Raw genomic sequence first — 16,401 nt, forward strand, 5'->3', positions numbered from 1 at the left:
AACCTTCACACCTGTTGCTAACAGCGTACGGCTAAAAGTGTCCGGGGGCGGAGCTCGATTGTGAACTTTGGTTCCGCATTACACAAAATCTTTTTTTTTTTTACCTTGGCAGTAACAACAAACGGCCTATGACCGAACAAAAAAAACACCTTTGACGGAAATCAGTCTGTAGACGAAGACCTTCCTCCAATGCACCCTGGTTATATGTAGTTTTTATTCTTTTAGATTAAAAAAAAAAGTGGATTGAGGAATGTATTCAACAGTTTGTTGGTGGTATGATGTCACCAGTGGTGGAATCTAACTTAGAACATACACAGTACAAGTACTGTACCTAAGTACAGCTATGAGGTACTTTACTTGAGTATTTATATTTTATGTTACTTCTACTCCACTCCATTTTGAAAGCAAATATTATACTTGTTACTCCACAACATTTATTAGACAGCTTTAATTACTAGTTACTTTGCATATTCAGATTATTAATAGAAAATCAAGAAACTAATTAGTTGCCATGGTAATCAACCTCCAAATCAGTATTGAATGCTTCGTTGTTGTTTTCATATAAGTATGTAATAATAATACATAAATCTCCAAATAGCCCATGAAATAAGGAATAATCCCATAACATTATTCATTATTCATATTCAACATTAATTATTATTAGTTATTCTCAGACGGATATCGCTGTTTGTTGTGTGCAGAGGTGCATGTGTGTACAGTAGTGCAGCACTGTCAGCCTGCTCAGCCGTGCTGTGCAAAATTGGTATTCGGGACAGCCCTACAACTAATATATTATTCACACAATATTCATGAATACAGTGAGCATAAATGTAAAAAGAAGCCACTAAAGTTTATGTTTTATTTATAATTTGATCAGATTCAGAGCTGCCAAACTCATCTTCAAGCACTGATGTTTAACATCTAATAAAAACAAGATTATTTCTCTCCAAATAAGATAAAATATAATTAGTGCTGCATGTAAGTCAAAGTAAATAGGTATTATTACACAGATCCCCTGTCTGTGGTGCGGAGCTGAACAGACGTACAGATAAGATAAATAAGTTTGTAGAGCAAATTGTTGTATGAATAAATACATTTTTACTCCCTCACATGAATCACTGTTGACCCCGGCCTGCTGCACATTCCCGTGATATGAATATGGCTTATAGGGGCAGAGCCCGCAGAGGTCAACCAGCACCAATCGGCTGACTTCTTTGATTACATGCAACCTTTATAACGCAACATAAACATCCCTCCATCTGCTCGGCGCCAAAAGCCACGATGCCAACGGCTCCCTGCCAACGGGACGCCTCGTGCCTCGTCACCGTCTGAGAGGTGACCTAAATCCTGACGGCTTAAAAGCAGAGCTGAGAGCACGGAGATACGACTCAGATCAACCGGGAGGGTCTGACACACGCTGATGTTTGCTGTCTGATTGTTGATACTGAGTTTCTGGGCTTTGAAGTCCAAATACATCAATCTCTTGCTGCTGTTTGAGGACATTTCCTAACACAGCTCTAAATATCCTTCATGCTTTTATTGGCTGCGTGGGTGTGATTTGATGTAAAACCTTCCCCGTCTCACCTTGAGTCTGCGGAGAACAGAAGCCACCCTCTTCTGCAGGCTGTCCCACCTCTGGTTCCCCTCGTGGACCAAGACTTTGAGCTTGCTGGCGGCGTCGGTCCGGTTCTCCCGGGCCAGGCGGCGATACTGTTTGTTGACCAGCTCCAGCTGAGTCAGACGCTCATGGACCTGCCGCTGGAACGCCTGAGAGGAGACATCAACATAATTCGATTTCATTTAAAACAAAGGGCCCCAAACATGGCTAAGAAATATTAGTAAAAACTTTCCCCCGGGAACTAAAAACCTTTCATTTCTAGGGACATTTTATGGGGCCTTTTTACCCCTCCAAAAAAGGTAAAGCAAGTACAGGAACTTTCTGGGTGGAGTTTGCAGGGATGATTGTCACTGATTGGTCAAACAAACAAACAAACACGCACGCACGCACGCACGCACGCACGCACGCACGCACGCACGCACGCACGCACGCACGCACGCACGCACGCACGCACACACACACACACACACAGCGCCGCTGCTTCAACTGCTCCGCTTCATTCATAAAACAAGCAAGTGATCTATTATGGATTTAGGACCATTTTAGGACGAGTGGAGAACATTTCTCTTTGTTTGATAACATTAAGAGTAAAGTCAGACTTCGCTGTCGGCTTCCTGACTCATTTAAAAAGAAAAGACAGAGAGAAAAAGAGAGAAATTGTACGAGCGGGCTGAGAGGGCGAGCGGTAGAAGAGACAGCTATGAATGAAAGAAAAGTTATTTTCTGATTGTTTCTCAGCGGTTAAAGCACAAATAAATAACCATCAAACACTCAACAGATGATTTACTATGAGACAGACGCTCTCCTCTGCATTTCATTCATTACATCCAACGTGAATCAGTAAACATATGATGTAGTAAATGTCATCACAGTGAGACAAAACCGTTTATCTTTGTCCAACATATTTTTTAGAGTAACCAGGTGGACACACTGACCTGCAGGCTGCAGCGTGTGTTTACCGCTGTGACCACCAGCAGCCCTCGTCTCAGTTCATGTTGCTTTTTCATACATCAGTGGACTAATTGTCCTAATCTTCACAGGTCTTTAGACCACGGTGGAAACGCAGACAACAGAGGGCGGAAGGAACCTTTTAGTTCCTCGAAAAGTAGCTCTCGGGACTTTTACTTTTGGTGGAAACCCGGCTTAAATTAGAATCCGTGGCCCGGACCATGGCTCTAATGGTACGTGTCCACAGGGGCGTTTTTTATCACGAGGGGACGCGACGCTTCCCAACATTGGACGCTTGGTGTGCTGTCCCTAGAAACAAGGCACTCCTGATTGGACGAACGCTTTCCCACCGTTGGCTGCTGCTCCCAGCTTTCAAACCGGAACCAGTATGGAGGCTCGTTTAGAAACTTTCTTCTCTTATTTCACGTAAATAGTTCACTGAAATGTGTTTCTGAAAACATTTGAGGCGAGAAATAATCCATGCAGTTGATGAATCTGTCTTTAATTTGGATCAACAACGTTTAGTTTAAAAGATTCTCGGGAGTTTCGAGAGGCGGAGAGTCGCGTCGGACGCCCGTGATTTACATAAAGTAGACGAGCCCTCAACTTTATGCAAATGAGGAGCGGGCATCATGACGCCTAGTCTCTCGAATCGCGACGCCACGCTACCAGAATGCATTGCACGGCTGCTTACATAGACAATGAATGGGGAGCGTGGAAAGCACGGAGGCTGTGGACACATACCATAACTGTGCTGTGTATTGATAAATCCATGTCGCTGTCCGTGGTGCTGAAGGAGCAGACGGATTTGAAATTATGACTTTTTCTCTGAGCCCTGAGAAACCCCAAAACCTTTGCTTTTATACTTCTGTTTAATGTATTTATTCACACATTCTAATTCATTTTAGCATATTTTACCTTTAATTTTGTCATGAACTTTTCCTGTTTGAGATCAGAGTTATTTTTTGAATCATGATCATGCATGTACTTGTAAAACCCTTTTAACTAGATCACCATTTGATTCAACTGATTGACTGACTGATTGATTGATTGACACAAATACCTTGAAAATGACTAAAGCGCCAGATTATGAACTCAAAACGCCAATGGTCAACCAAAGGCTATGATCAAGGTCCACGCCTGGATGTTTTGGGATTGAAGGAAGGAAGAGAAGGAGGATAGATCAAATCAAAAACAAAGCTCTTTTTCTGTCTATCATTTAAATAAAGTCAATATTCAGTCTGACAAGTTGAAGCTGCCCGAAGCACACAGCAGGCCTCCGCTACGAGCAGCTCAGGAGGATTAACAACCTTTTCCAGTCACTGTATGGATTTGAACCATTACGCTCCCATAGCTCCCAGTACATGTCACTGAAGGTCAGTATATATATGTATATATAGGTCACTGGTCCTCCACGGGATGAAGTGTGTTTAGTAAGCAACACCATCTACACTGGATCCTTGTTGCCGTGGAGATGAGGGCAGAGTCCAGATTACCAGGTGCTAATCTGCGTTTCTAATCCAGACTGTGGCACATCAAAGATTACCTCTGTGTCTCAAAACAACGGGACACCTGAACCTGAACCTGCACTCACGCTGGGACTCGTCGTGTATCAGATAAAGAGAGTTTGATTAGTTTAAAAACTGTCAACACAAATCTCTTCTAGTGTCTCAACTTCACCTTCCAAAGCTGCCGGCGTGTTTGTCTGACTGACAGTTCATTTTCTGACTAACTAAACAACAAGGTGGCATGTGACCGCACACTGAACTGATCTTCCTCTTGGTCTTTCTTTCCATCACATTGCCTCCAGGCCTCCCTTTCCAGTATTCTGCCAAAAGTGAAACAAACAAGAGAGGAAAGATTTGTCTCCTGACCTCGAACTTCTTGAGCTCCTCCTTGGCGCTGGTGTAGAGGACGCCAGCAGAGTCCGGGTTCGCTGCCGTGAGCTCAGCCGTCTTCAGCCAGTCTTCAAAGCGAGAGAAGTCGTCCAGGAACTTACACCAGAGACGCCACGTCTCCTCAATCCTGAAAACCACAGAGGGAGGGAAGTCAACAGAGAAAATCTGAGCAGCTGAAACACTTCATTCAAATAAATTCATTACACAATGTTAATTATTTTTATAAAACATGTCTGTCAGACCGCTCACCTCATCCTCCTCTCCATGGACATGGAACAGATGTTCCTCCAGCGGCGGTCCAGGCTGCGGGTGGTCTGCTGGATCGAGTCGTTCTCCGAGTCGCCGCCGCAGGCGTCGGCATCGTGGAGCAGGACGTCACAAAGCGTCAGCACCGACGCCACGCTCTCCGTGTGCTGCTCGATGTCCCGCTGCAGGTCCTGCAGGTCAACACAGCACAGTTTGTGAACAAACCAGAGAGACACATGCAGATCATTAATTCAATCAATACAACAAGATGCTTGGAGGAAGATCAAGGCTCACATTCAGAGGTTTCCTGGTAGGGTCATTTTGAGTTTTCAGCTGCCCAAATAAACCAGATAATTTAGACACGCATTTGTTCCTGAGTGCAACAGATGATGGCTACAAGAGATTTAAGAAAAGTGAATGTGAAGGAGAAAAGGCAGCTTTAAAAGCAGCAGTAGAGTTGAAACAGCTTGCATCAGTGCAGGAGCAGGCTCGACAGGTTGTTCCCTGATGTTGTTCCCTGATGTTGTTCGCTGATGTTGTTCCCTGATGTTGTTCCCTGATGTTGTTCCCTGATGTTGTTCGCTGATGTTGTTCCCTGATGTTGCTCCCTGATGTTGTTCCCACCATTTTGGTGTTCCATATTTAAAACTTTATCACTGATGTACGGCCAAGACATACCCGCAAACCCCATAACTGCTGTGTTTGGAGTAGCCTCAGAGGAAGTGTCCCGATTAAATAGCGGATTAGACTCTCTATATTATTATTATATATACACGCTTTATATGTATTATTATTATTATTATTTATTTATTAACATGTATTTATATATTTATTTTTATATAGACATACTGTATATACATAATTAATTAATTTATACATACATGTTTTTATATATACATATATCTATTTACTTATTTATATCATAATTATTTTGATGTATTTATTTTTTGTTAGTAGTATTTATTTATTTTTATATATACATATATATATATTTATATATTATTATTATTTATTTACATATATTTAAATTTATATAGGAATATATTATTATTATTATTAATTTTGATCTCTCTCTCTACACATATATATTTTTACATACATATATATATATATATATATATTTGAATTAGTCTATTAGATACAGACATATAAATTATTAATCAATTTATAGATATATATGTTTTTATATATACATATATTTATTAACTTATTTATTTTTATTATAATAATTTTTATGTATTCATTTTTGTATTAGTACAATTGTTTTTATTTTTTATAAATACATATATGTTTATTTTTCTACCCCCAAATTGTTCTGTGTTGTTGTTGCTGCTGTTATTGATTTTATTAGTAGTATTATTGATTTCTTCTTCTTCTTCTTTAAATGTCTGTATCTCTTCACGTCTCTGCATAGTACTCATGTGCGTTGATCTATCGTTCAACGTACGTGTAAAATCAAATAAAAAAACAACTGAAGGAGAAAACCAGACTTAAGAAAACAATAACTTCTATTGTCTTGAAGGTTTTTCCTGTCAGCCACAGACTGATCCAGAGGGCTGTGAGATTATTACAGTACTTCAACAACACATTGTGATTTTTGGTGTGTGTGTGTGTGTGTGTGTGTGTGTGTGTGCGCGTAGCTCCCTCTGAAGCCTGACAGCACTTTTGTCGGCTCTCGTTTGTTCAAAGTTACCACTCTCTGGGTTGCCATGGTGACAGATGAAAGCTTAAAGAGCCCATCCACACAGGAGTCATTTCAGCCGTCCTTCATCCACTAATGGAGAGAGCTGCAGCCTTTTTCTGAGGAAGCGTCTCTTTCAGCCAGCCAGCCTGCCTCTGCTCTGTATTTCTTCCTCACTTTTACCAAGTCAGTCTCCGTCTCCTTGTTTCTGGCTGTCCTTCACACGTCTCTCCCTCTCCTTCATGGACCACTTCTTTCCTCAGATATGTCCTCATACAGACAACCTCAAGTCAGCCTCCTCCATTGTTAACATTTTGTGAAATGAATGCATCTGACCACAAACTCCATCATAAAACTAGAAAAAGAAATATCCAAACTCTCCTAGAACCTGCAGGTATCAGCAGCACCAAAAGGTTCTGGACAAAATTGGCCATTTCATAACTGCCAGTAGCTTTTTATAAACAAAAAATGGTTGCATGAAGCACTCTGCCTGACGTGTTTCTGACAGAAGGGAGCACTTTCAAAGTTTAGAAAATGTTGAGTTTCTCAGAAAATAAAATAATGACCCATCTGTGATGCTCAGCCGCGACAGGAGCAGCACGGAGAAAACATGTTCACGTTTGTCGTGGTGTTTGAGAGTGAAGTATTGCTAGATAATCCAGTGTCTTGCTCCTATAAATGTATGCTGACAGACCACAAAGATGCGGTCAATTTTATTTAAATAACAGCTGTAATCAACTGTCTTAAATTTGTGTCGACAAAATACTTTGGATGCAATCATTTTGCCAACAATTCCATTGATTTTCGTGCCATTTATTCACGATGTGATCCATGATAAAAGATTTGTTTGAGCTTTTTGAGCACAGCTGTCCTAGTTGATATGTTTCCGTGACTTTAGCAGATTCACTCATACACAAACACAGGTAGTGAATTAGTCTTCTTCTGTTCCCTCCACCTCCTCTCATACCAGAAACTCTTTCTCCTCTTAGTGAAGTAGCAGTGCTGCAGGCTACAAATGGACTAACAGGCTAAGGTCCATTTCCTATCTTCGGGCCGCCGGCTGAGCCCGCGGGCTCTCAGTGCATTTACCGTCTCTGAGCCCAGTGTGACAGCTTCCTCCTTCACAAACAACCGTCTTCCTGCAGCTTGCTGAGATTTTACTTTGCAGCACGCATTACTCTACTCTTCTGTTATTACACTGCGGATAACTACAGGGGTGGCCGTAACATAAAGGGTTTAAAAGCAGGCATGCATCATGTAGTGAGTGAGTGAGTGAGTGAGTGAGTGAGGTACTTCCTGCCCTAAAATCCCCTCAAAGTGTCATGCGGTGGTCTCCCCTCAAAGTGGAGTCGCCATCGTAAAGCTTTTTAAGCCTTTTTTCTGTGGTGATGGAGGAAAAGTGAGACAGAGGACCATCTAAACCTCCAACTGTCTCCTAACATTGTCGCCTCCATTAACACTCAGAGACCTGCAGGACCGACCCACGGGAAAGAGGTTAAATGACGCTCCAAATTCAGGCTAAATTTTGACCTCTGACCTCCAGATATGTGAATGAAAATGGGTTCTATGGGTACCCAAGAGTCTCCCCTTTACAGACATGCCCACTTTATCATAATCACATGGGGTAAAATGACGTTTTTGAATGCAATATAAATGTGTTATTTTCTCCTATTCTAAAATGGTGTGTTTGAATATTTCTGCATACTGGGGTCCCTAAACAGTCTTTGAATCACATAACTTGGGTATCACTGTAAAGCTGAGACTCTTGAGGATCCAATGAGCCCAACTGTATTCATGTGTGATGATGCTAACATCATAGGAGACATTTCATTGTAGTGAGACCATTTTTTTTTTTTAAAACTTGACCTCACTGTATAACACGACCTTGTGGTGACCTCTAGGATAATCACAGCCTCATGAAACTTTACGGCCACAAACTAGAGACCTAGAGCATTCAGAGGATGGATGGATCAGACTAGAGATCTAGAGCATTCAGAGGATGGATGGATCAGACTAGAGACCTAGAGCATTCAGAGGATGGATGGATCAAACTAGAGACCTAGAGCATTCAGAGGATGGATGGATCAAACTAGAGACCTAGAGCATTCAGATGATGGATGGCTTTCCTAGCTAGAATTGACAATAAAGGGATTTCTGAGCAGTTTACGCAACAGAAGTGCTCGCCATCTAATCGCCGAAAAAAAAATGCAATTTTTGCAGAAATCTCTTAAACCTTATACAGTCTCAAATTAATCTTCAGGTTTCCAGCTTTCAGATGATGTACGCCACCTCTGTGTGACATCTACTGCTGATGTGACATCTACTAAGATGCTGAAGTGAAGAAAGCTCCACTGATTCATTCACTAGATATTTGACCAGTTAAAAACTTTCATAATGAATAAAAAACATCTCATTCCGTCTCGGCCCACCTGCTGCTCAGCCAGTTTCCTCTGAATCTCGTCGCTGTGGCAGACGTTGTAGACCACCGGCTTGGCCAAGTCCGCCTCGATGCGAGACAGCCACGTCCGCAGGTTGCTCATGTTCTTATCAAGCTGCTGCACCGTCACCAGCGTCTCCTTCAGCTTTGTCACCCTGCGGAGACAGAAAAAAATGTCACGTTACCGGGGCTGTCGCTGGAGCTTCGCTGGTCAAACATCATGAAACCTGAAACTGTTTGGTTCTTCTGGTCTTCCAAAACGACAACTTTTACTTTACAGTGCAGACATGTTGTCCACAGAGAGAACCACACCCACCACCCCATCCCCGCCACTGTTAGCACTACGCTGTTAGCACTACGCTCGGCTCTACGTCACAGATTAGCACCGTGTGTCTGGGAAGTGCTGCTATCATTCTCACGTATCATTCTCACACAACAGGAGCCATTATAGCGGGGCTGTGGGCTGACCTACATCTGACTGGGAGCTGGGTGGTGTCTGGGACAGAGACCGCATTCCAGTGCAGCTCTCAGGTCAGTGACCTACATCAGTTCACAAACCAACACAATGCAGAGAGGGTGACACTGCAGCGTCATGTGACTGCAGCCGGTGAGAGATGTGCACCAAAACCCACCTATGAGTGTCAGTGTGAGTGGTTGGATGAGTTCAGTCATCACACTTTATAGCAGTGGAGGATGCTTCCTCAGCCCACCCAGTACTGGCTTATTTAAGCACCTCCAGATGGAAAAACTTTTCTCTAAAGTTCAATCAGAAGAGCAAAGAAAGGTTGTTTTTCTAGGAACCAGACAAATCTGTGAGCTCATTTGTTATTTGCGCTGGCAGATTCCCAGCGGTCTGAGACGTGTCGGGCCAATCACAAGCGTTAATCTAATAGGGGGCGTGTTTGAGACGAAGACCGTAAAGAGGAGCGACGTTGATGTATTTTTTAAAACAAGCAAGATGGCTACAGCTGATGTAGAACTTTCTGCCGTCGCGTCAGTACTAGGGCTGTAACGAACTGTTCTCAATTAATCAATCAGTTGTTTGGTCTTTAAAATGTCCGAATTTTGACTTTTTGTTATTACTAAAACCGATTAATTGATTATCAAAATAGGTGGCGATTCAGCTCAGAGCAGCAGGAGTCTGATTTCACAAACAGGGGACGAGAGAGAGTCGACAGACAAGACGATGGCGGAGGATTTGGTGTTGAAGGCAAAAGCAAAAGCGCCTATTTAAGACAATGCTAATAGGTTAATGAAGCAATCGGCGTGCGGAGGACGGAGCGGTTACAGCCGGTGTTTGCTGGCGAAGCAGTACCAGGTAGACACCTGCAGCCCCGCAGCCCCGCAGCCAAAGCTGGACCGGAGAGAGGCCAAATGTCCGGTGTAATCGGTAACACCGGTGTTGTCACAAGTTTAGTAACCGGTGGGAAAATGTCCTCACCGTCACACCCCTGATGTACAGGTGACGTTTTAGTCAAATAAATCAACAAGCAAGAGACTGAATCTTCCACAAACTTTCCAATTCCAACTTTGAATGAGATGTCCGCTAACGTTGGCCAGTTTAGTATCTGCTTCAGTATCTCAGCTCTGACTTTCTACAAACCAACTCTTTGTTGAGCTTGGTGAAATGCTTTTTTAGATATAACAGAATGAGGGGATTTTGGAGCCTCTTATAAAAGGAGCTTCTTTTAGTTATATATAATATCTAAATCAAATCATTGGAGAAACACAAGGACGGCGATGTTACAGTCAGTGCATCTCGTGGCACAGGGGGAAGCAGGATGTTCAGAAAGACTGCACCTCAAACAAACACAACGCGGTTTAACGGTAATGTTCTATCGACTCAAGTGTAGCTGTGCACGTTTCATACTAGTTCAAATACTATTCAACATGTCCATGTGAGCCAGCACAGCAGAATGATGCAACAAAGCAGCAACAAGCAGCGGTCATCATACGGTCACTGAAGCCAGTGAGACACACTGAAAACTGTTTTTGTGATTTGCACAATGAGACGGACAATTAAACCTTCCCAGATGCTGATGCTGCAGAGACGGACACTGTAACAGAGACTGTAGGGGGATGTTTCTGTCCTATATCTGGCTGCTGATTTATCTGCGTGCATGTGTTTGTGTTGTGTGTGCATGCAGGTGTTGCATGTCTCTACAGTGTGTGAGGACGTGGCAGTAACTGGAGGGGCGGAGCGCAACATCAGTGACATATAAAACATACTGCTGCGATCATAGACGGACATATATATATACATATATACATATATACATATATATAGAGGGTTATTGCATTGTCTCACACACACACACACACCTGCTGTCCGAGCTGCCACCTAAATACCGACACACACACGAGACGACTGGAGCTGGCGGTCTCAATTGGATTAGCTCTGAATGACTCTGCCTGTCTACATGCCTGCACCGACAAAAGCCCAGCCCATCCCCCTTCACTCCTGCTCTCCGTGTCTCCTCCACCTCCTCCTCCTCCTCCTCCTCTTCCTCCTCCTCTACCTCTTTATCACAACAAAACACCCAATTTGCTCCCCTTTTCACCCGTCTTGCCTCCTCAGCCTCATGCTGGCCGGGTGCACCGGAGTGCGATGAGGGCGAAAGGTACTTACGGGCTGGAGAGGAGGCTACTCCATGGCGACGGCTCATCCGCTAGCAAGCACAACATCCCTCCCCTCCCTCCTCTGCACACCGCCTGTCTCCTCCTCCTCCTCCTCCTCCTCCTCTCCCTCCAAACATCTGGATGCACTAACAGGTTCACCCAAGGACACACAGCATCAGGAGCTCCTTTGGAACTAAATTATTTTCAATTATTGATTATTTTTACAATTAATATATTAATTATTTAGTCTTTTTCCCTCCTCTTTGAAATATACAGATTTTCAGTGCAGGACAAAATATAATTCAATTCTACTTTTGAAAGACAATTTTAAGTTATCATAAAGTACATATAAAGGCTCTGACACACCAAGCTGATGGTCGGCTGTCGGACAGTTTGGGGCCGTCGGTGAGCGTCTGTCGGTCTAGTTTTTTGTGGTGTGTCCCGCACCGTCGGCTCTAGTCGGCCCGTGTCGGAGGTCTTTCAGACGATTCAGCGTGTTGAATCGGTGACGGAGCTCGTCAGTGAGAGAAATCACTCTGATTGGCTGTTCAGCTTAAGCGAACCAGTGCAGGAGAAGAGTGACGGAAGCCAACGAGTAAAGTGAACATCTTCACGTCATCTAATCATCCCAACACACGGATACTTTCACAGCGACATGAACATCTGGAATGAGAGTGGTGTGAAAATGGTCGGCAGACGCCGCTTTGTTTCATGTAAGTATCCTAACAACAGCTTATATATCCGCCGTCCTCGGTCTTCCTGTTTCCCTTTTTGAATGATGAATACAGACTACCGCCGCCTGCTGGCGTGGAGAGTTATTTCCTCTCACGCAGGTGCAGAACGTACGTGGTAGTTGGCCGTCAGCTGTAGTCTTTGCGGTGTGTTCGAGTGCAACTTTTTGGCCAAAACAAAGACAACGTGAGGCGACACAACAGGTGGCCTTCGTAGCTGCTAGTTCTTTGATGTCGGTTTGGTGCGTCTGGGCCTTTAGTCGGAGAGTTTAAACATGTGAGCGTGATGAATAATGTGTATTTTAAAAGGCAGAAAGCTTAGAAATAAAGCTCTAACTCAGAATGTTATTGGAGAGTAATCAGTGCAGGACAAAATATATTTAAATTCCACTTTTGAAAGACATTTGTAAGTTATTGTAAAGTACATTTAAGTGCTACAAAATGTTCATGTTTTACTGTTATCATGTTTATATGTGGAAGTGTCTCTGTGTGTCTCTTTATATGTATATATTTGGATGGACAACTCATCGAGGCAGAAAAGTACGTATTTAGGCTCGAAACAAACCACCTCTAAAACTGTAATAATATCACTTCACACTGCAACACCAAGCAGGAACAAAGAAAGAGCAGCCCATTAAAGTTAGTCCAGGTCTTCCTGGGCAGATTACAGGTGCAGCTGTTTCTGTTATTGGATCCGAGCTCAGACGTTACCCAGCGGGGAAGTCTGAGTCTGGAAAACCTCCATCTGCCATCTTCTTCCATTTCAATATAAACCAGCGTGGGGCTCAGTGCACTAAGAGCCAGTCAAATATATATTACAGGACTGAATGATGGAGAGGGCGACAACAGGTGGAGGAGAATTATACGCAAGTACACTGAAAGAAAACATAAATCTAAAGCCCTTTTCAAACACGGAAAACATAACACTGCCGGCTTCGTCTATCTGTTACAGTAATGGCTTCATTCACACAATGATCACGTGATGTTTGACACCTGGTGCGAGAGACGGAGCGGCTGAACGTCTGACAAAAACAGCAGTGAGTTGAAGAGTAATGATGTCAAAGAAGTGAAAGTGTTTTCTCTCCTCTCACAGGCTGAATGAATTACAGATTTTAATTAAAGTATGTTGCCGTTGAATTCTTAATTAATGACCATCGTGAGCTCAGAGGACACTCGCCTCCGCTTCTCACAGTGAGTCACAGAATAATACCCTTTTTCCACCAATATGAGCGCGTATATAAGAAGGTTTTTTAATGCGGGAAAACCCGCTAAAATAGGCGATAGACTCCTTTCCCATTGCCAGTTGATGAGTAGACTTACTGTTTTTTTTCTGTGTCTTGAAAACAGGGTTAGTAAACAGTGAAAACGTTATGGTGGTTACATCTTTTTTTATATCTGTTACTTATTCAGTCTCTTTTTCAAACTCTAAAACCTACGACGGAGTATTAGGGCCACATTGAGAGAAAAAAAAGAAATCTGAAATTTCAAGAATAAAGTCATAATATTACGAGAATAAAGTCAGAAGTTTACAAGAAAGAAAAGTTGTAATATTATGAGAATAAATTTATAAGTTTACAAGAAAAAAAAAAGTCGTATTATGAGAATAAATTCATAAGTTTACGAGAATAAAAGTTGTAATATTATGAGAATAAAGTCTGAATTTTAAGAGAGAAAAAAGTAATAATATTACGAAAATAAAGTCATAAGTTTATGAGAAAAAAGTAATAATATTATTAGAATAAATTCATCCCTAACAGAAACATTAACTCCATCCTTCGTCTCACAATCCCTTGTTCAAACTTAACAAATCCCCGTGTCAACTGAGCCGAGCCTGCAAACATGAGAAGTGCACCACCATCACCATGACAACCAGATCTACAACCACTTGAAAAGAGAGCCCTAAGTGAGTACTGTGTTGTCTTTATGTCCGCATTAAACTGCCAAACAACACGACACTAAATAACACGTAAAAGCTCCACTTGAAATTAACGACTCGACAAACTGCAATTTAGAAACAAAAACACAAAATGTGATAAAGAGAGAAGTTGGTTTGCTGAACCAGGTGTGAGGAGGAGGAGGGAGACTGTGTTTTAAAGACAAACATCTGCCTCGCTTGCATCTTATCCAGACAATGAGGAGAGAGGACGGAGGCCCCCGGTGGGCCCCCGAGGCCGATCGGCCCGTCGGCACAAAGGCTTGCGTCAGCAGACGGCAGCTGCTGGGCCGGCTGACGGAGCACCCGGTTTGTTTTGGGGGGACAAAGGCAAGCAGCGAGCCAGTGTCAACGCATCTAATCCCTCTGCAAGTCAAACCTCAGCGGTCATCTGCCGTCACCGAGACGCAGACAAAAGGCCGAGAGCGCAGTCATCACTGACTCTGAATCAGCTCCTCTGCAGCTCCGTCAGCGCTTATCAAAACGTGTGATGACACAGGACGACAGGACTCTGCAGGACAACGGGCCGGCCAATGAAAACACAGACTCAATTCATGCCTGTGAAGTATGAACTACTTATGATGGAAAGAAAGAGTGAAATGGAGACGGGGTTAAGAACGAGAGACTTTGATGTTAAGTAGTGAACTGATTAGGGAGGGTTCTTTAAGTCTTTATGAACTGACTTCATCCTAAAACACGGACATTTTAGCACTTCGGCTTTTTGTCGAGGGAACCAGGGCGATATTAACTTCCTGGTTGACCTTTCAAAAATACGTCATCCCTTCCAGCCCAAGATTTTGCACCTAGTGGCCATTAGTGGAACTGCATATTCTGGCATTTGTGGTTTAGGTTCAACTTTCAACTAATAGTGGTGGTTTGGTGGTGCAAAGGTTTAATATTTACTCTGATTCAGACCAGGGAAAGCATCTTAATTCTAACCAGCTTGTTGCAGCGCGTGTTTCATTGGCTCAGAGTCGGGGTGTGTCCTCTCTCAGCGTGAGGAGTCCGGGTGGATTAGACTAGCGGGGGGTTAAGTGAGGGCTGGAGTCCACTGATCCACTGAAAGCTACTGTTAGTCCTTTAGTCTCTGGTTTTATAAAGCTGGTGAGAATAGCTGGACTCGTGGTAAACACAGAATAATCTAATTTTATCCTTTACTCCCACCTAAAACTGCTCTGTTGGTTTTGAGGTGAACAACATGAACAATAGTGAGATGGTTCCCTGGTGGTGTTAAGCAGCTTGTGAAGACTCCCCACGTTTATCAGCTTAGTGGCTTTTCACCCCCCCCCCCCTCCAGTCTACAGTAGATCCTGAGCCTCAAATCTCACAGCGGGTTTCGGCTGTCAAGATGATAATTATCATGTTACACATATTCAGTGAAGTTGGGGATATGCACACTTAGATCTGGGGCTGTTTTTCCTGATTTGCTCCAGGACCCTGGTTCCACATTTTGAGGATGGCCCTTTCCTGTTTCATCTTGACATTGTGCACCCCCATGCACAAAGCTCCATAAAAAAAACATTTTTCAGTAATAGATGTGGAAGAACTGGACTGTCCTGCACAAAGCGTTGACCTCAACGAGCGCCCACAGAGACGGGTATTTTTTCCGTTGCCGTTGGCTGTAATAAAATCTAAATCAACAGCGTGACAACGGCACATTCCATCAGAGACACGAGGCTCGTGCCTCAGCGGCGGCTCATTAACAGGCTTAGCCTCGTTATGCTGGACAGTCCCTGAGGGGACGGGGGGGCAAATCCACTATTGTGTGTCACGCTCCCTCTCCACCCCGGTCCCACTTTTATTGTTTAAGACATCTCTGCACTAACAGCCTGTCAGTCACAGTAAAGACCCTCGTCCTCCTCGTCCTCCTCTGTTAGTTTACACTTTGACTGGATATCCTGCTGACTGTTTACTGAGTCTAGGGATCGAAACACGGTTCTGTAAGGAACCGGTTCCAAATTCCTCAAAACCCCAAAATCAATAAGATCAGAGCTAATCGATACAGCGATTGAGACTAGCGTGTCATATAACATAACGTTATGTCTCGAGAGACAAGAGTCATGTCGTTTAAATCAAATCACTGCTGCACAAACACACATCGATTGTCTCATAAAGGTTTTGAAATGAATTTAGTCGCCTGCCAACCGCCGTTAAACGACTAAACAAAGAAGAGCTGAACTGCCTCACGCCATCGTTCGCTTCATTACTCATTTGGTCAGTTGGTTGTTGTCATAGTTATACGTTGTGTTGAAGGGGCCCTGTGTGTTCCTCTTCAAATTAATGCCCAGCA

General features: G+C 43.2%; 1 protein-coding gene across 4 annotated transcripts in view; it reads right to left on the reverse strand.

Annotated features, from left to right (window-relative positions):
• The window catches only part of LOC119504578 (nesprin-2-like), a 65,705-nt gene that overhangs the window by 11,732 nt on the left and 37,572 nt on the right, over positions 1 to 16,401 (reverse strand). For all 4 annotated transcript variants that reach the window (XM_037796823.1, XM_037796824.1, XM_037796825.1 and 1 more), the window contains 4 exons: positions 8,821 to 8,983; positions 4,714 to 4,901; positions 4,441 to 4,591; positions 1,585 to 1,767 (listed from right to left, as the gene is read on the reverse strand). In XM_037796823.1, coding sequence (XP_037652751.1) covers positions 1,585 to 1,767; positions 4,441 to 4,591; positions 4,714 to 4,901; positions 8,821 to 8,983 — 685 coding nt within the window. The remainder of the gene's footprint in view (positions 1 to 1,584; positions 1,768 to 4,440; positions 4,592 to 4,713; positions 4,902 to 8,820; positions 8,984 to 16,401) is intronic.

Source organism: Sebastes umbrosus, chromosome 16 (genome assembly GCF_015220745.1).
Source record: "Sebastes umbrosus isolate fSebUmb1 chromosome 16, fSebUmb1.pri, whole genome shotgun sequence".
Lineage (NCBI taxonomy): Eukaryota > Metazoa > Chordata > Actinopteri > Perciformes > Sebastidae > Sebastes > Sebastes umbrosus.